General features: G+C 42.2%; 1 protein-coding gene across 2 annotated transcripts in view; it reads right to left on the bottom strand.

Moving 5' to 3' along the window:
- Positions 1-20,463, bottom strand: part of CACNA2D3 (calcium voltage-gated channel auxiliary subunit alpha2delta 3) — a 933,078-nt gene that overhangs the window by 327,802 nt on the left and 584,813 nt on the right. For both annotated transcript variants that reach the window (XM_058288134.2, XM_058288135.2), the window contains exon 12: positions 4,417-4,495. In XM_058288134.2, the coding sequence (XP_058144117.1) occupies positions 4,417-4,495 (79 nt within the window). The remainder of the gene's footprint in view (positions 1-4,416; positions 4,496-20,463) is intronic.

Raw genomic sequence — 20,463 nt, 5'->3', positions numbered from 1 at the left:
GATCTAGTTTTGCAAAAAATGAAACAAACCAATGAGCAAGCGCCAGGCTTGTCTGGACTTGCTAGTAGATAGAAGGAGGCAGAGAACTCCTGCAAGGGTATGAATGTCTCCAGATGTCCTCTTAGAGGGGGGAGCTTCTGAGGTCTCCTGGCTGCACACTGTCTCTATGGCTAACAGGCTTTTAGGCAAGAAGTTCTTCAAGTCCTCAGAATGACAGGTTGGCCCTGTCAACTCTTGTTCCTTCCCAGGGTCACTTTGTGGCCAGACCTCGTCGGTCAGCCAACAGGCTCCTCCTTGGGTTCTCTTTGGGTCCCTGAATGTTAATGTTTCATTTCACTGAAGGACTTGGCTGAGTCAGGGATAAAATATGTAAGGGGAGGGAAGGCTCTGGACCTCATGTTACTTGAGAAGAAAAATGTTGTGCCGCCTCCATGCTATAACAATGTGAGACTATAAACAATGATTTAATTAATGACCATAGAAGAATACTTGCTCACTGATGTTACGTGGTCTAAAACCCCATAACTGACGCAACGTGAAGCCACTGTTTACATGGGCATGGATGACTGGAGCCTAACATTTCAATGGCAACTGCTACTTTGAAGGGTGGCAAATAATGACATTTTATTCCCAAAGCCCTTTATAAGAGAAGCAGAGTGAGAAAGGCGAAACTCTCGAGAGGGACTGGCTGTGGCAGGGAAGGAAACAACTGGATTTGGACAGGAAGAAAGGTGAAATTGTGGAATCCAATAGCCTATCCAGCCAAGCAGCTACTATTACCTCCTTGGATTTTCCAAGTTGCAGTACTCAGAACTTATAAATCTAAACAGCTATATTGGCTATATTTTATAACTAGGCCCTGAAATACTCTGAGCTGACTAAACTGTCTCGAAATGATGCTTCAAAGATTTTTATAAACAATGACTAAAACTGAATTATGGTGTAATATTAGTTGATTAAGACAAGACTTCAATTTGAGTAATTTTCATCAGCTGGACACAGACAGTGGTAAAAACATAAAAACAATAACCATGACTAAATGTATGCTAGCTGATGCGAAGAACTGCAATCTGACGTGGCAGGAATAATAGCACAAGAAAAAAAATAGGAAAGGAACTTTTATTTTCAAGACCACAAAAGAAAGGGAAAAATGGGGGGGAAAGTGTAGCTCACTCAAGTGTTTCAAATGCCATAAAGTCCCAAAACTTAATTCAAGAAAGGGTTCTTCCCACAGAGGAAACCTGTGATCCACTCAGCCCCCCTCTCCTCACACCCACCTCTCTCCTAGATCCCCCCTGAAATGCAGCCAAACACATTACTCCAAGACAAGCAGAATCACTGATACTTTTTAGTGAGGTGAGCCAGCCAATAATTGAAAATAATTGTAGAATGTGTTATTTTAGAGCTTCAAGGAAATTTTACAAACCCTCCACAGAGACCTGCATTTTTTAGATGAAGAAATTGAGAACTTGCTTAAATGACTGTTCTAACCATAAACAGATAATTAAGAGCAGTGCCAAGCAAAGGAAAAGATGGGTAGACATTTATTTGCCTGGCCATGTACGTATTCTCTGCGAACTTCCACACCCACCCACCCACTCATCTACCCGTAGTGCTGAGCCCTAGTAGAGTGCCTGTTTTGTGGCTCCTGGGTCTCACTCCTTCCACACTCCATTAAACAGGGTTAGAGACCTGGCCCAAGATGCAGCTGACCATCATAGGCGTTTTTTTTTTTTTTTTGAGGGGTACTTGAAAACAGAATTTAGAGTTACTGGTCTGTCTCAAATAGAAAACATATAAGCTTCCCTTTCAAATAACATTCCCTGTCCTCAATATGGAAAAAGTAACTCTGTGTTGTGTGGAAGGACGGGTATGCATGCTGTGGGATGGTCACTTCTGGCTGTACACGTGCCATAGTCACAAAGGTCTGCTGCAGAGCAAAAGATGGGCGTGGACAGGCAGAAAGAAACTGTGCGCTTCCCTTCTACCCAAGGTTCTGAGTCACTCCCCTTTCTTTCCAAAACACTTCTCTTTTTAGTTTCAGGGAGCAACTTTGGTTGCTTGCAATTAAAATAACTTTAAGTCACCAAAACTGGTACTGAGAACTTCATGGAGTCCTCTTTTTTCCACTGTAAGTTCAAACACTGGGGCTTTTATTTAAAAAATGGTTTAGGAGGAAACCCATCAATATCAATATACTATGCAGTGGTAAATATCAATTTACTATGCAAAAGGACATACCTTCTTCTATTATTTGTAGTCAATTCACTATTCTAGTATTTGTAGTCAATTCACTCATTTTCAAATATCAATAGGGTACCCACACCAAGGAAGGTACCAACCAGGCTGGACTTTGAGCACTCAGGGTGAAGTCAGAGTCAAAGCCTGCTCTCACAGAGTGTGGAGCCTCAGAGGGGAGATATGACACCCTTGCCGATCAGTATAATACACAGAAATATTGGGCATTTACGTGCTAGGCACTGAACTGCCAGCTTTACCTGCACAGCCTCATTTCATGCTCATAACATGCAAATGGGGCAGGTTTCATTACTATCCTTGTTTTGTAGGGGACATATTCATATCCAGATAGGTTTGGTAACTTGCATATGGTTGGTGGGAAAGAGGAGGCGGGATTTGAACTCAGGGAATCTGGGTTAAGAGCATGGACTCTACCAATTATTTGCCTCCTACGCATTGCCTTCTTGGCTGTGTGTAAAATGATAAGAGGGCCTCAGCAGGCTGGAGTCCCCTGCTATTTCTCTCCCTATGCTGTCCCCAAAACATTGTTTCTGACACACAATTGGGAATCAAATGAACACAGGTTTATTTGAATTTTCTAAATGTGAAATACAATAATCATAAATTTTTTTCTATTTCAACCAAAAATGTAGGTAATAGGTTGTTTTAATCCAGCATTTTCCAAAGTGAATTCTGTAGAACAAAATGCCAGTTAGATGCTCCACAGAAAAAGACTCTCAGGGGCAACACTGAGATTCAAAATGAGCATGAGCATATTAAACTTATAATGAAGAAGTATGCTTTATTTTGCTTAAATCAGCCTTATCCAAAAAAAGTAGATTTCAGAAATTATTTATTAATTAAAATGTAGCAATGTAAAACAATACATACTGAGCACTTCCTATAACTCAGCACTGACTCATTAGTCCTATTTAGTAAGAATCAAAGGAGGAACTATTATCATCATCCCCGTTTTGAGTGACAATTAGGACAATGAATCCCATTAAAGTTCACCAACTGAATTAAGTCATATAGATTAAGTTATGCTATAGAAACATATCAAGCTGGATATCTCAGTGGCTTAACACAAAGGTTTACTTATCATGTGCACTATGTATCTAACAGGGCTTCGCAGATGGCAAGGGTGGAGGGCAGGACTGGTGGAAAGGTGTCTGCTCCAGGGGGTCACACAGGGAGCCTGGTTGATGAAAGCTGCCACATCTTACATTGTGCTGTCTGGAACATGCACCTTCATTGCTGACAAGAGCAGGCTCAGAGTTTGGACACCCCCACTTTAAGCAGTTTGATATTATTGATGAATTCCAAAAAGAAATATTGGATTATGTTTGTAAACTGATCTTCTCCTCTGGGCATATTCTATAATATTGGAGTCATAGATTTACTTGATTAAGGAATTATGTAAACCTCTTGTGCCAGTAGGGCACCAAAGGGTGGGGATTCACAGATAAAAGGCATGGCAAAGGACAGAGTTGAGGGTTTTTGATGTTGGAGTATTGATGTTGGAGTATGATGTTGAAGCTTTAAGCTGGAGCCCCGGGAAGTAAGCACACAGAGGAAAGAGAAGCCAGCCCCAGGAAGAATAGAACCCTGAACCCAGGAAGAAGCAAGCCCTGGGAAGAGAGGAACCCAGGAAACCTGAACCCTCGCAGCTGTTGGCAGCCATCTTGCTCCAACACATGAAAATAGGCTTTGGTGAGGGAAGTAACTTATGCTTTATGGCCTGGTATCCAAATAAATACCCTTTATAAAAACCAACCAATTTCTGATATTTTGCATCAGCATCCCTTTGGCTAATACAACCACCCTAGCTTTTAAATGATTCAGTCCAAAAACAACTCAGTCTTGAAGTCCCACCTAACCGCAATGGGGCTGGGAATGGCAGGCAAGCACAGGGATATTTGGTGCACAGTAAACATCTCTGCCGTGATAATTCTCCCAATGTCACCCAGCTACTAAGCAGCAGAGGTGACTCGTTTGACCATTCCACTGGACTATTACTTCAAAATTTACAAATGTATTTTGGGAGAAGCTGCTACAAAGTCTTTCAAAAATCATCTGGAAACACCCAAACCTTGTCTTGGAATTTTACAGCCCCTCTTAGAACTCCACTTTCTCACGACTGTCCCCATTGCAGCCAAGTATACAGGGGAGACCCACCTTTATTGGCACAGGCCATCCACTTGAGGTTGTCTGCAAAGGCAGCCTCTCGTCCAATGAGGTACGTGAAGATGCGAACCTGGAAGAAAGACGAGCGCATGGGTCAGCGGAATTCACTTTACACCACCCTGTGCAGGCCGCGTGCACATGTGGCTTACCTCTTTAAGGCACCATGCTCTCCATCTGCAGGAACATATTTAAGACATTTGAAGAACAGTCAGCTAGAAATATATTCAAGACTGGGAGCCTTTGATCTCTTACAGCATATGGAATGGCAGTGGCTGTGTTTTGGTGTGCAGCTCATGACAGAGGAGCAGCACTGGAAATGAGAGGCTGGCGGCATCCCGGCCTAGGTCTGCTCTCCACATATGGTCTGGACCCAAGCCGTAACCATTACCCTCATTTGCACAGGAAATGCAGACTGTGCTCTTCTTGGGGATAAAAATGCCACTGAAAGACCCTCAACATTTCCCCCCAGTGGTGAGGACAGGCTGCAGACACTCTCCTACCATCTGTGGTTTCTGGCGTGAATTGAGGAGGCAATTAACTGAGACAAGAGGCATAGCCTATGGCCAGGGGACCGATGGGACTCTCTCTAGTCTTCCTAAGGTCTGGACATACCTAGGAGCAGAGAACACGTGGAAAACCCTCTTTCATTTTTCAACTTTTTCTCAAGAGGCTAGGACTCTGAAACAAAGCACAATGGGGTCCCTCTCCCAAAGTAGCATTTGAGGGTAAAACAGAAGAAAGATCGGGAACTAAAAGAGTTAAAATCCTTGGATCCAAATTTGAAATAACACTACACAGACCGAACAAAACTCTTTTGGCAGGCCAAGTATTGCCCTTTGACCACCATTTTGTGACCGAATTAAATGAAGACACGGTACTAGATGAATGATTCTTGCCATGTAGTATCAGAGTCTTTACCAGCTGCTGTCCCTTCAGCTCGTCCACACTGAGTCAGGCATGCCACTTTTTTCTTTACTAGCATCTCCTACTGCTCCTTCAGAGACTTTCCCACGATGGCAGCTAACTTGTGTGCTTCGGTCTAGAAGGCTGCTCTCCTTCACCTGACTGGCTACTTGATGAAGGAAAGGAAGGAATGTGTATTTTTCACCTGCCTGTGTCCAGATGGATCCAGTATTTGGGCCATTACAACTCAGTGCAGAAATGGATAAAAATATATGAATGCTAACTGCTGTCTGTAAAAACAAAGATTTTTTTTTCATTATGAATATCCTCTTACCTGGGCACTATAACTTGCAAATGAGTTTTCAGGTGATTTATTTCCAACTTAAAGAGAGGCTTGAATGTACATGATCGTTATGTAGCCTTAGTCTGTCCTCATTTGTGTTCAGAGAGCAGCTCCTGCAAGAGGGCTTCCTGGGTAAATGGGCGGGTAGAGGCCTTTGAATGTCTTCATTTCCCTAGCTCTTTTCCATCCCATTCCTACTAGACCTGCACTGGGAGGAAGGACATGCTTTCAAAATTAGAAGATTCTGGCTCCTCTGAAGAGCTGGCCCCAGGTGTCCAAAGGTGGTTACTGTTGACCCCCTACATAGAGCTGCACCCCACATTCATGTTCTCTGCCTGGCGTTCAGAGGCATTTAGCCAAGGCACTTGGATTTAGGGGACATGGAGGCCCTGTTATTTGATTAGTTTCCTCAAGGCCTGATCTCTTGGGAGAGGTTTTCTGAGACCTCAGGAAAGCACCAGCGTCTCTTCTTGACCCCTGGAGAAACCAATTCTGTCAACACAGAATATCTCAACAAGCTCCAAGGCCCATGGGAGCAGGGACTGGGATCATGTTACCAGACCCCTACTTTTTGCATAAATCTTTGCCCTGAATTTCAAACTTAAGTTATTTAAAGGGAAAACACTAGATTGATAAAATCATACCTCCCCACTGGCTGTTAGCCCAGCAGAAAGCATTTTAAGAGATTGCTCCCAGGAAATTGTAGGCAAAGACCCAACACAAAGCAGCCCATTTGTTTCCAAGCATAAACTGAGTTCTCTCTCAGAGGCATGGTTACAAACCAGAGTGATGCTGTGCAGCACTGGCAAAGCTTGTACAATTCCCGATTTCAAAAGATGGCAATGCATTTGGAAAACCAGCAGGGCTGTGCCAAACTTTCAGACCAGACACGATTGCGCAAGAATGATTGTGCTAAGAACAACCACAATAATGAGAACCAGCGCTACGACCCCCTACCCCACCCCCGCTACCCCAACTACAAGCACCACTGTGGCTTCCACAATCAGCACCATCCCTTGGGTCGGGTACTTTGCTAAGGGATTTATAGGCATTACATCTGTCTTGTTGCTTTGTATTTGATTTTATTGCTTATGAAAGAAAATCAGAATCATATTAAATATTTCCATTTATGTGCAGTCCTCAGCTCCCAGAGAACTGGCCTCCTTATCTGACTAAAAATGGCATGGAAATGGCTTGTTGCATCTCTTCCTATAAAATACACATAATCAAATGCTACTGGGTTCACGCCCTGTATTTCTTATAGTAATGCCTTTTGACTGGCTCCAAAAAAAGTTATTTTACTCTAAAGTATGAAATATGTTGGAGAGCAATTTAACATTATCCATAACATTTTGTACTTGTGAATTTTTTGGACACAGTAATTCTACCTCCAGGTTATTTATCTCATAGCTGGGATAACAAATGAAATGTCTATAGGGGCCAAATAGATGAACAGAAATGACAGGAACTAGTAGGAATGTGGAGAATTGTAATGCACTTATCTTTGAGAAGCCCTAAAATTCAGGTTAGACACAAATATTCAATAATAAAAGGACAAGAGTGTTCACTCTAGCATTATTTGTAATAGTTAAAAACCATTAAATCCTAAGTCTCTTCTGAGAGCTGTTTGACTAAAAAATTTATGGTATATTCATAAAGTGGAATTCCATATACCTATGTATGGATATAAAAAGGCATCCATTATAAACTGATAAGGCAGCAAGTTATGAGATACTGTATAGCAGAGAATCCTATTTTTTTAAAAGGGACTTCATAAATTTCTATATTGTTTGAAAGTTTTTACAAATGAGTAAGTATTAAATAAGAGATTATTTTAAAGGAGAATCAAGTAATGGCACTATTATCTCCTCAACAATTCTGTAAGGACATAGGACAAATAAACTTAGCAGTAAAAATCAAACAGAGGAGTCAATGGTATGTGGAAATTAAGACCTGGGCTAACATATTCTTGGGGGGGGGGGGCAGCCTTACTTTACTATGCATTGAACTGAGAACAATGAAGTCAAACTGTTCCTCAGCTCCACATTAACAGATTGTTTAAGCTGATGAATTTTATTTTCAACAATTGGAGGTTTCTTCCCTAAGAAGCAACATGAGTGAACTTCCACAATTCTTCCTGAAGCCTGAGTCCTTTCTGATGTGGCAAGGTACATTAGCAGAGCCAGGGCCTGGGGTGCTGCTGAGCGCCAAGGCCTCCCACAACCGCGAGAAGGAGCCACCGCCCCCCTCGGACCATCTCGACCATCGGGCACAGTAAAGCATCACAGAAAGCCAGGTCTTTGCACTCATCAAGCCCAGGCAGAGAAGACAGTGTGTTCATTAACACAGCAGAAAGGCAGGGCTAAAAAAGGAAAAAACATATGTATATCTGCATCAACCTATTAGTTCATCTTGTTCTCCCATTTAAGTTTTGATGGTCTTTAAATGTCCTACAAACCCAATTAAGCTTAATAAAATGCTGCTACGTAGACATTTCAAAGTTCAATCTACTTTGAATAAAATTTCCCAGATGAAACAAACAAAAAACTCATCTCTGTTTTTCTGAAGAAACAGATTATGCTGCCTACTCATGAAGATACAATTCTCATCAGAAAAGTGGAAGGGCACTGCACCATTCCTCACAACCATGGGCCAATATAGTTAGTATGAACTTGCAAAGACAATGATTTAAATTCTCTCCTTTCTGCAGCCATTAAAACAGGGGAAGGGAAGTAGCTGCTGGTGGTGCCATAATGGGATAACTGCACAGAAAAAAAATTATGTACATATACATACACACACACATACGTATACATATACATCGAGAGAGAGAGAGAGAGAGAGAGAACTGAGGGTGAGCCTGCCAGTGACTGGGAGGCATTGTGAGCTAGTCCCAGAGCAGCAGTTTATCATCTATTCTGCCACAAGTAACTTTGGAGCCTGCTCTGTGCCAGGGGTGGATCATGGAATGGAGGATACAGTAGTGAGCCAAACAAGCTCACTGTCCCAAGGTGGTCTAAGTTTCTTGAGAGTGAAACAGTCAATAAATGACATATTCACCTATGTTGGATACTGACTGGATTAGAGGGAATGAAGAAAATAAATCAGGTGACGGTGATAGAGAGTGGTAGGGGCTGCTATTTGAGAATGGGTGGAAGGGGTGGCCTCCCTGATTAGGTGTTATTTGAGCAGGGGTCTGGATGAAATGGCGAGTGAACCATACAGCTACCAAGGAAGTCTTCCAGCTGAAAGGTACAGAGGTGCCCAAGATAGGGATGCTCGAGATATGGTGAAGCAGCTAGTGTGGATGGAGTGAGGACGGGAGGTAGGAGGGGAACTTGGAGAGACGAGGGGCGCCAGAGAGGGGGGCCTTGTGAGCCACTGCTGGAGGGGGGTTTTTCCTCGCAGCAAGAGCAGAAGCCACAAGAGGGACTGAGTAGAAGCGAGGTGTGAGCTGGCGCATTATGCTATAAAAGGAGTGGGGCTGCAGGGCCCTCGATTCTCCAATGGAGTTGTTATGATGCTGAATGTCCAGGTTCCACACAAAGCAATCGAATCAGAAGTTCTGGAGGCAAGACCCAACATTTTATCTCCTCTTGGAGATGCCAAGTATAGCCACGTTTGAGAACCACAGCCTCAAGAGATAAGGGTAGAAACAGAGACCACATAGGCAGCCACGTGGTGCTTCAGGAGAGAGGCAAGAGTGAGGCCAGCTGGGGTGGTGGGAGCCATCTGACTTCACTGGGCTCCAGGATCCCATGTTAAAAGGCAGAGCCCCAGTGACCACCCACAGATTAAGCAGGCCCAGGGCTCTGCTTTTTTAATATTTTTTTATGACGTACACTGGGAGGTCTGACACAGATGGTGCGAGACCGTCACTGTGAAAAATACCATCAAGAAGATGAAGCTGGTGGGAAGGGAAGTGGGACTGGGAATTAAAAATCAATGGAGCCATTTGCAAGAAAACTGTCTCTGTATACTGCTAGGTGTTAAGGAGTATACAATCCAGTGGTTAGTTAAAAAGGAAAAAAAAGAGAAGCTGGATCAAGATGACATTTCTAAAGGATCTTGTGTCAATACAAAAAGGCAAGAGCATCAGACAACGGCCAGATCTGGTGAGCAAGATCATCCAGTTGCACTTTCTTCTTTCTGTAAGAAAGGGCAGATCTGTGCCCTGTTGTTTGCAGCTGCTAGCTCTGTGTTCACACCCGAAGCCTTGCTCCTGCGGATTACAATAACTCAACACTTGGTCCCTCCAGAGGAAAGGCCTGGTGACAGAGCATTTAAGAACCCTACAGATAAAAAGCCTATATTTTTGGAGAAAAAGGCCATCTTTAATTTAAAAACAACAACGACAGACACATGTCACGGCAAATACAGCATTTCCATGTTTAAAAGCATGCAAATTACATGGATTACATGTGTAAGTACTTCCTAAAAGAGTACAGTATCCATGAGTGCTCACATTCATGGGTTCTAAATTTTAATTTAGCTAAGAGTCACCCTATGCAAGTAAGTATGCAGAATCACCTTTGTGTTTTCTCACTTGCTCATGTCCCTCCACACTTACTGACCAACTCAATTATTTACTAAAATGCCTCCCAGATTTCTCAAAAGGAAGCATGACTTCAGATTTAGAAAGAGGTCTTTGGATGTCTTTATGTTTTAAAGTCATTTTGATGCTACTGAATAGGCACTTTATCTGTGTCTCCACAAAAGATATTCCTAACCAGCTTTTGTTACAGTACTTGCTCATTTCTATGATTTCTGGTGTAGGAAAGCATCCTTCATTAAAACCTTTAATCTATTCAGGAGAAGAGGGCTGGAACCTGATTATTCACAAAAACGCTTCATAAATCACTGCCAATATTTATCTTCATGAAAATTCTGCAAGAGTACAGATGGGCTTGGAGAAGGTTGACTCCTGTAAAAACGGTTATATCAAGCAACTGATTTAATCTAGAAGCCATCATGCTCGTAATAAAATAAGAAACATCCTTATCCAGAAGGACAAGAGCAAATAAGGCACGACTGCCCTGAGCAGCAATAAAATGGAATGAATTGAATGAAATTACAAAAGTAATAAAATTTCAACAAATCAATATCATAGATCATTATGAAAAATGAACTATCATTTTGGAGATGCTCTAAGAGTCTGTATAATCTCCTTCCACCTGAGCACAACTGCTGACGCCTGGTGTGTGGTATTGAAAATATCCCATTTCAGAAATAATTGCCATTTCTAATCCACTGCCCACAGTGTCAGAAGTCCAGTTTTGCCAAGGCAAAGGGGAAAGGTGTCTTTTGGTCACCTGGAAACTGATTTGGGGTAGCGCAGTGGGGCAAGAGGTTTTTATACACAATTTAATGGAGCAGTAAGATATCAAGCAGTAAACATCCTGAAAGAGGGATGGTACAATTTGCTAGATCCTCTTCATTTAGTGGGCAGAGCCAGGAATCAGCAGACCTTGGTTCCTGACGGGTCCAGCTCTATACTCGCAGGCTTGATCATCCTCAAATTGTCATTTAAATCCTCTGATCTGTGGCTTTCCTGCCAGTCAAATGTGGATCAACCACCCTTCTCACTGGGGTTGTGGTCAACAGTAAATAGGATAGTGGACGAGAGAACAGGGCAGAAGCAATGAACTTCAGTCAATTAGAGTTGTATCCCCACTTGCGGTTCACACAATTTGCTGCTTAGCTGCACATCTAGGCTAAAGACATCAAACAAAGTGAGCCAGGGACAGCCAAATCCTCTATCCCATAGACGGCCTTGCCAGAGGTGTGGCTGAAGGGGAAATGGAGTTTTGCGGGTGAAGGAGGGGATTCATCCGACAGGAGGGTTCCAATGAGCCATCACCCATGTTTGTCATTACCAAGGATAATATGAGGCTGGCGGTTTTTAATAGAGTAACACACGAGGTATAATGATAACAGCTTTTAATAACCTTTAAGAGTCACAAAATCCACTGAGAGGTTGACATAAGCCACAGACCTTCTCCCCTCAAAAATGCCCGTGACTGTATATACACAATTTCAGATGTGAATTCATGGGGTTTGGGAAGCTTCTTCCACCAAAGTGCAAACCTGGACTCCCTAGGAACCAATGGATCTCAGGTTAAGAGCTCCTCACTTGGATTCTGGACTGTAAATGCTTCAAAAACAAAGTGTGTTCTATGGACAATCAAGATGTGAGCTCTCATCTTAGGTGTTTAATGACATGAGAGAGAAGCCGTTTGTTCATTTATATCCTTATTCTTCGATAATTTAGTGAATACCAGAATCTGCCATCTACTATCAAATCCTGAAAAGTCACATCAGGAATAAGTGCCCAACACAGAGGATCAAGGTGGAGATGCCAAGAACCCTGATTCAGAACAGAATCACTGTGTACTTTGGGTTTTTATGACATATGTCACATTACACAGCCTATGGAGATGGGCCACATTTAAAGCACTAGGGGTGGAATGGATAGACAGGGCTCCCGTCTTAATCATTTTTGAATCCAGAGAATCCAGCACAATGCGTGGCTCAGAGTCAGTACTAGAATGCTTTTTGATTGGCCAATTCCAGAAAAATACTTCTGTAACAGGTCCATCTCTGAGCTTCACACTCTGGGCACCAGCGTAGTCTAAGGACAGATTATATGGCTTGGAGGCCTCTGATCTCCTTCTTTCTTGGGCCACAAGAAATCAAGGGGTGACAAATATTTGTTCCCATGTCTGTCCCTTCTTCCAAGAAGGTTTCTAGGTTAACACCATGAATAAAAATATTCTGACCTATAAACTAATATGTAAAGCCTCTACATTAAGCAGAAAACCTACTGATGTGAAAAAGAAACTAACTGTGCTACGAATTGAGATGGGATACTTACATTAATGAAATATCATGAGCTCAAGTCACTCCCTGGCTTAGAACCCTCCAATGTCTTCCCATAGCACTTAAAATATATTCCAAACTTCTGACGTGATTAAATCAGCTAAGATGCCCTGGAAGATCCAGAAACATCACAAACTCCTCTGGCTTTCGGGTTTTGCATCCCCTTTTCCTTCACCCCTACTTTGCATGGCTAACTCCCTCTCATCCCAGGTACCCCCAGTCTTGTCACTCCGTTTGTCTCTTTCAGGACACTTGGTACAATTTACAGTTATCTTAATGATCTGTTTTGTTTACCTCGTTTTGTTCGTTTTTTTCTCCAAAGAGAAACAAAATGAGGGCAGAGACCATGTCTGTCATGTTCCCCTATGTCTATCTCATTCCCATGACAGGTGTTCAATAAATATCAATGAGATAGTTGAACCAGGCACAGACTTTACTTTGAGTTTTGATACAGCCAAGGCAAAACGGACTCCATAGCTCTCATGGTTGGACAGTACATTTTAGGAGGAGTTTATCAGGGACTGTGTGTGAAGGATGTGATCATTAGCAGTACCTAATCAGAGAGTCTCAAGAAGAGTGGACTTTGGTGATCTACTGACTGATCAAAATACGGCAAAGCCAGTTGCCAGCCCATCCTCTACCAAGACAAACATCCTGAACTGTCCATTGAGCACCATGTCCTGGCAGCAGCAGAACACTTTCATATATTATGACATCTGTTAGTAAGAGAATCATGTGAATTTAGCAGAAATCATCTGATTTTCTCTCTGGAGATTCCATCTTTCCCTTAGGGCTCTGCTTCCAAAAGAATTGTCCAAAGCAACAATAGGCAATTTTTTTTCTTAATGGACAATTTTTTTCTTAAATATTTTAGGCTTTGGGGGCCATACAGTTTATGTCACAACTATTAATACTTAACTCTGCTATTGTAGCACAGAGGCAGCCACAGATAATGCAGACACAGACAATGAGCATGGATGTTGTGACAGGTTGATATTGTTTATGAATTCTGAAAAATAGATATTGGATTATGTTTGGGAACTGGTCTGTTTCTCTGGACATATTAGATTGTATTGATTGAGTTGTTATTAGGGCTTTGATTGGGCCACATCAGTGGGACATTGAGTTCCTACTCCCTTGGTGGGCAGGGACTCACAGAGAAAACCACATGGCACAGCAGAAAGTGGGGTTCAATGCTGGACCCCAGGAAGTAAATACACAGAGAAGCAGATATGTAAGGAAGGACGGAAGGCTCCATCAGACACAGCAGAGGCCTGGGGAAAAGAGATGAGCCATTTGCCTGATAGTTTACAGCTGGCCTTATAGAGCAATCAGCACAGCTGAGCCTGGAGAGAAGCAAGCCCTGGGAGAGAGACAAGACTTATTCCAGACTACAGCTGAAAAAGGAGCTGGAGGGAGCTGGGACCATGGAGCCTGAAGAGGAGGAAGCCTGAGCCCTTGCAGATGTCAGCAGCCATCTTGCTCCAACACGTGGCAACAGACTTCGGTGAGGGAAGTAACTTATGCTTTATGGCCTGGTAACTGTAAGCTTCTACCCCAAATAAATACTCTTTATAAAAGCCAACAGATTTCTGGTACAACCCTTTGGCTAATTCAAATGTGTTCCAATAACACTTCATTTCTGGACACTAAATTTCATACAACTTTTATTATTTTTTATTTCACATTTTATTTGGAGATATTTAAGAGAAATGGAAAGGCATATAACATAGCTATAATTACTACCTGGTTGCTAAAATTTTTACTTTATTTTTAGAGAATTTTTAGATTACAGAAAAATTTCAAAAGTATAGGGGCTGGGGAATGGGTATAGCTCAGTGGTTGAGTCCTGGTTTCAATTCCCAATACCTCCTAAAAAGAAAATATAGGGGATTCCCATATAATCTCCTACCCCCATACACATAGTTTCCCCTATTATTAACATCTTACATTAGTGTGGTACATTTGTTACATGATCATTTCTATCGATGCAGAAAAGGCATTTGACAAAATACAGCAATCTTTCTTGATAAAAACACTTCGAAAGGTAGGAATAGAATGAAACTTTCTCAACATGATAAAGGGCAAATATGGAATTTCACACAACTTTTACGTATCACAAAATCTTTTTCTTTTGATTTTCATTCAACCACTTAAAAATGTAAAAAACCATCTTAGCTCGCAGGCCATACAAAAGCAGTCAACTGGCTAGATTTGGGCAGCAAGCTGTGGTTTGCCGATCTCTGGTCTAAACTGAGAGAGGAAATAAAAAGCTCACATACGAATACAGTGGGCTACAATGAAAGCTTGGGCCAGCAGTCTGGAAAAGCCCAAAAGCTCCCCGACCCAATGCATTTAGGGATGCTTAGAGAGCAGCTGGCTCCCAGTAAGAGCTGCAGAGGGACAGGACACTCAGCTATGCCCAGCGTACGAGAAGCAGACACATCTTTACAGAGCACAGGGCAACATGACCTCTGAAATCGCCAATCACGAAAAGTGCTTCCTCTTAATCAACTTTGCTGAGAGCCCGCTGAATGCCAGCATGGAGCCAGGGACAGAGGAGTGATATCCAAGATAAATTTACATGGGTCCTGCCATATACAAGGGCTAATAGTGCTAAATGGGATTGCTGGGAGGGCAGAACAATGCAACTGTGTCCCAATTAATGCCCATTGTGCAGGAAATTCTCAGCGCATATTATTTACCTACCTGTCCTCCATTGCTTTTCACAGATTGGGAAGTAATTGAAGTCTGCCTGGGACATACTAGAATTTATCAGACTTAGACCACATACCTTTATTACCAACTTCATTTTTAGGAACACACATTTCTATTTTTCCAGACTGATATGCTGTGAATCAGCTCAAGTTTTATTTCCCCTAAGCTCAGCTTTCTTCACTTCTTTTTGCAGAGAAGTTTGAAGGTAAAATATGAAGAAATGGAAATATGAAAAATCTCTGGTCTTTGTTACAAGTTTCATATTAAAGAGGCAGAAAAATAGTGCCTTATTCGAGGGTTCCCACAGGTAAGTGATGGTTTTCATAATACATTTTTTCCTAGATGCCTACCCCTTAATTCTAGATATAAGCCATACAAAGATTGAGGCCAACTGTACTTTAAGTAACTGCCTGCTTCAGGAGTTATCTAGCAGGGACAAAGCCACATCTTAAAATCACAATGTGCAGCTTGCTATTCCAAGGAAACTTGCCAGGGCAGGCGTTCCTTTCTCCCTGCACTTTGTGACAGTGGACTGACATCATTTCATGGAATATAGGACTGACCAGGTGGGCAGGCTAGCCGAATGCCATGCTTACAAGACGGGGCTGAGAATTAGACACACCTATTTTAGAATCTGGGACTTTCCCAAATGAGCTGTGGGGACTTGGGTGAATTACTTGACCTTTTTAAGCCCCATTTTCTTCACCTTTAAATTGGTTAGCCTACTATTACCCACCTCGCCTGGTTGCTGTTAAATGTAACAAAGTAAGATAATGGGGTTTGGGGGAATTCATGCTACAAAGGAGAGGGAAAGTATTTTAAAGAAGAGACCTCCAAAGATGTCCTTTGCTTGAACCTTAAAGAAATAAAAATGAAATGGAGAAAAGACTAGGGGGTACAAAGCTTGAAGAAAGGACTTGGGCCTGAAATCTTAGAGAAGATTTCCTTTTTCCTTAACAGTCTTCCCCATTTATCCCTCTTTGCTTCTCACAACCTCTGGAATGGTGTGACCCCAAGGGGCCACGTCAGAGTATAGAAGGAACCAGGTCCGCTTGGCTTTGGGCACATATTGGCCACAGCCCCTCAGTAACAGGCAGCATGCCTTAGGCTAGAACATACCCTCCACGCCCTGCCCTGGTAACAGCAGCACAGCAGCAGGTTACAGGTCGGTAAGTCAGGAGTTGGGACCCCTGCCCGAATCAGTCTCAAACTCATTAAGGCCAACAGCTGCCGTGAAGTCTAAGATGGTACAGTAGCTTTCTCCCAACGTTCTTTTCACTTCCGTTTTCCCAACCAATCCTCCCCGTCACTAAGAATTAGTCCAAAATAGCACTTTCCTCATCTACCACCTTGTGGGGAATACTGTTAGTAAGAAAAGTCACAGTCTTAGACAAATGCAAGTGTAGTGTTCACTTCTTTCACCAGCGATTCTCCAAGAGGCAGACAAGTAGGGACGTGGCTGCTAGGGAGGGCAGGTGTCTCAGGGTTACCTGTGGGGTTTCGGTAATTAATATAGGCCCATTATCTGTAAGACCACCTCTGCCCCTACGGGGCTTCCTAAACTCTCAAGACCCCCACCTCCTTCTATGGGAATGTGCGTTCTGGCCCAAAACCTTTCCTGTAGAGTCACTATTTTTTATATCAACGCGTGGTAGCCTCAGGTGGAAGGTGGCACAGAATAAAGCAAAAGCTTCTGTGGGGAGGAGGAGAAAGGGCATCTTCTTTTTGAAAATCCCCACAGGGAGTTTTCTGTCATGTCCTCAGTCAGCACAAGCTACACCCTATCCTCAGGAGTCGTCATGTTTTAACCTTACAGACAGGGAGTAGCCCAGGCTGCCCTCTTTGTGCTGGCTTCTTGAAGGCCTGGAAAACAGTTTGGCTCTCCCAGACTGCAGGAGACTCTGTTAGGTATTTCATGGTCCAGCCTCTGGGGTCGCATCTTCCTTCCTACTAATCTCTAAGTTTGGTTCTGTTTTTGCTTCCCATCCATCCACCCTCCCACCTACCCTTCCACCCGTCCCGTACTAACTGGGCACCCACTAGACACCAAATGCCCTGCTCAGTGCTTGAGACACATGGGGAGGGAGAGCCCATATGGTCCCTGCCCTCATGGGAGTTGTAAGTTCTTTCCGTACTTTCTATGGAGAGAGGAAGGCAAGGAGAAATAGAGAAATAAATATAGGGAAGAGAAGGCCCTGCCATTCTAAGCTACTTCTGACTTTTCAAAAGTCACTAGTTGAAGTTCCTCCCCAGTTGTTTATATTTTGCCTATCCTAACTTTGTGACCTGCCCTGAGGACACATCTCCACCTTCCCTCTTTGGCAACGAGGACTGTGATAGTACCTCAAGCCCCTGATCTCCTTCCAGGACTGCCTCGCTACTGCATGTAGCCCTCTAACAGCTTGGCTTCCCCTGAATACAGCACGTGTAACCTTGAGCTCCATCGCTAAGGAGGATCATGTACTTGCAAAGTCATAGTGTTCCTTCTCCAAGCATTGGGCACTGGGAAGATGAATACTGGGGGCCAAAAGAATCATTCCTAATCCCTCCCTTAAGTCTTTGTTCCTGGAAATGAACCATCAGGTACTTTCCAAATTCTTTTGGTTTTGCCCAGACCCTGTAAGAGAAAACAACTAAAAATTAAGTAATATTGCTCAAGCAAATAAGCTGGTGAAAAAGTCATTGTGATAGACATGGACTGAGGAAGATGAGGCCATGGAGAAGAGCAGATCATTCCTACCCTCGAGGGACTTTCGTCTAGTGGAGAAGATAAACTATAACCCATAAGAGGAGTTTATATGGAATGTGCAGGGCTGGTGGAAAAGAGTGCTCTGGGAGGCAGCAGACAAATCAGTCAAATAAAAGTCAAGAAGAGAAATATATTTTAACAGAAAAACATACTTGAACAGAAATAAAGTCCATGGTCTTAAGAGTGAGTCTCCCATCTGTTTTCTTATCCTCGTATTTTGTTTGTTGTTTTTCTGGGTCAGGATTTATTGTGAGGATCAAGAGGAGAAAAAGAAAGGTACAAAGCGTTGGAACTGAATTGACTTCTGAAAAATGTTTCCCTCAGGTGGGAGCCTTGCAAGTGGTCAAAACTGATGGCTCTAGAGGCTGCAGGAAGTCTGCACTTTTCCATCTTAAACATCACTTTCTGGGATATAGGAGCCTTTCCTCCAGGAACAAGTTTGAGGACATACTGCTGGCATCCTACTGCCCTGGAAGGAGAGGTTGGAGTAGCTCCCCTTTTCTTTTGGCCCCTATGGGTTTTCTGCAAAACACATGGTGCAATTAAGAGTTATTTTATTTTTCTGTCACCTGGCTCTGTTCGGTTTCTTCCTCCCAGGTACACATACGCTAGAGTGTAAGCTTCATGAGAGGCACAATATCTGTCATGCATGTTGTTGTTCTTCCAAGTCCTCATGCAGCTCCTAACCCACAGCAGATGTCTCCAAATATTTGGCAGGTAAATGAATTAATGTGGCAGATGATTAAAAGGTATAAACATAGGCCAACTGAGAATAAGTCATCATGACCTATTGAGTAGGAACACGCTAAAAGAAATAGAAAGGATTGAATGAGTATGAATATATTAAAACTAAGGAGGGTAGCATCTACCATGTGCCAGGAAGTGCACAGTGGAGAAGTGTAGTGAGGTGGGCACTATTGTTAAAATTATTTAACAGATAAGCAAACTGTAGCCTAGAAAGGTAGGAACTTCTCCCTGATCACCCATTGACAGATATTGGGTCCTTTTAAGGCATGTGGGACTCCAAAGTTCATTTTCTCAATAGCTCACTATGACTTGAGAATATAATAATAGGGCAAAGACACAAACTAGCAGGTCAGAGAAGAAGAAATGTCCAGAGCAACAGATACATAAAATGTTCAGCTGCATTATTAATACAAATTAAAATTAAAACTACAATAGGAGTTTTCAGGATATTTTTTTTCTATCCAAGTGAAAAATGACTTGTTAGTGACAACAAGGGTATTCAGAAAGACCCTTTATCAAGCATTGCTGGTGGGAATTGAAATTGGCGTAAGCTTTCTGAAAATAATTTGGCTATACCAATAAAAATTTTAAATATGTTTAATCTTTGACACAGTTATTCCCCTTCAAGGAAATTGACTCCAGGAAACAATCAAATCATGAATCAAATAATTAGCTTAATGAATATATATATACTGCAGCACTGAATATATATATACTGCAGCACTGTTTATTCTGGAGAAAAATTATAGAAGCTTAAATGTGGCCACAAAAGGGGGTTAAATTGTAGTATATTTATTCACTGAATTTTGATGAAGTTTCATGCCACAACAGGGCAGTAGATTGCTTAAAGACTTGGAAAGACCTCAGTAAATAAACAAAATGGGTTACAGAATGCCATGCACAGTCTGACCCCATTTATTAAAAATAGAAATATATAAGCATCAAAAAACAATAGAAAGATATATTGAAAAAGGTGAAAATCTCTGGGCATTGGATAATAGTTGATTTTACTTCTTTGTTCTTATCTGCTTTTCTATAAATTTTTTACAGTGAATGTATATTACTTTTGTAATAAAAGAAATAAATGGTAAGAAATTTCAGGAAGCATGAGGAATACAACAACAACTCAATCCTTACCTCCACACAAATGGCATTCAGGTAGGAAAATGCATTATTTAGGGTTTTAAGCATTACAGAGATTAGTTATTAAATAAGTCATATACAAATGTTCTACTAAAAATCAGAAGCAGCACCATCCCACAGGTCATCAAAAACAAAAACAAGACAGATTAGGCCAATAGCTACATGAGCACTCACCCAGAGCTGTTGATAACAGGCAAGATGATATGACCATAGGTATGTTTGCAGATGAAAGTGTATTTCTTTTCATTTCACACTTTTCCCTGACCTGAAGGATGCCTGGAGCTCAATGTGACATGTCAGTGCTCAGAGTGAATGTGGGTATCCGGGACATCATAGCGTACCCTCACAGAGGCCACCTCTCTTGTCCTAAGGGACCTAGAAAACAAAATCTAGATCTGCAGAAAGTGTTAGGAGGTCCCATCAAATTCCATGTAGAAGCCTGCCCACGTGAGCAGTGTGCCATTAAAAAATTCAGAAAATGAATTAATCTATTGTCACTGAAGTGTTCCAGCTGACCATCATTAATGCAACAAGCTTTTATCTTCTTTTAAGTTGG

The sequence above is a fragment of the Dasypus novemcinctus genome, chromosome 26 (assembly GCF_030445035.2).
Source record: "Dasypus novemcinctus isolate mDasNov1 chromosome 26, mDasNov1.1.hap2, whole genome shotgun sequence".
Classification (NCBI taxonomy): Eukaryota; Metazoa; Chordata; class Mammalia; order Cingulata; family Dasypodidae; genus Dasypus; species Dasypus novemcinctus.
This window is presented reverse-complemented; position numbering and strand designations above follow the sequence as displayed.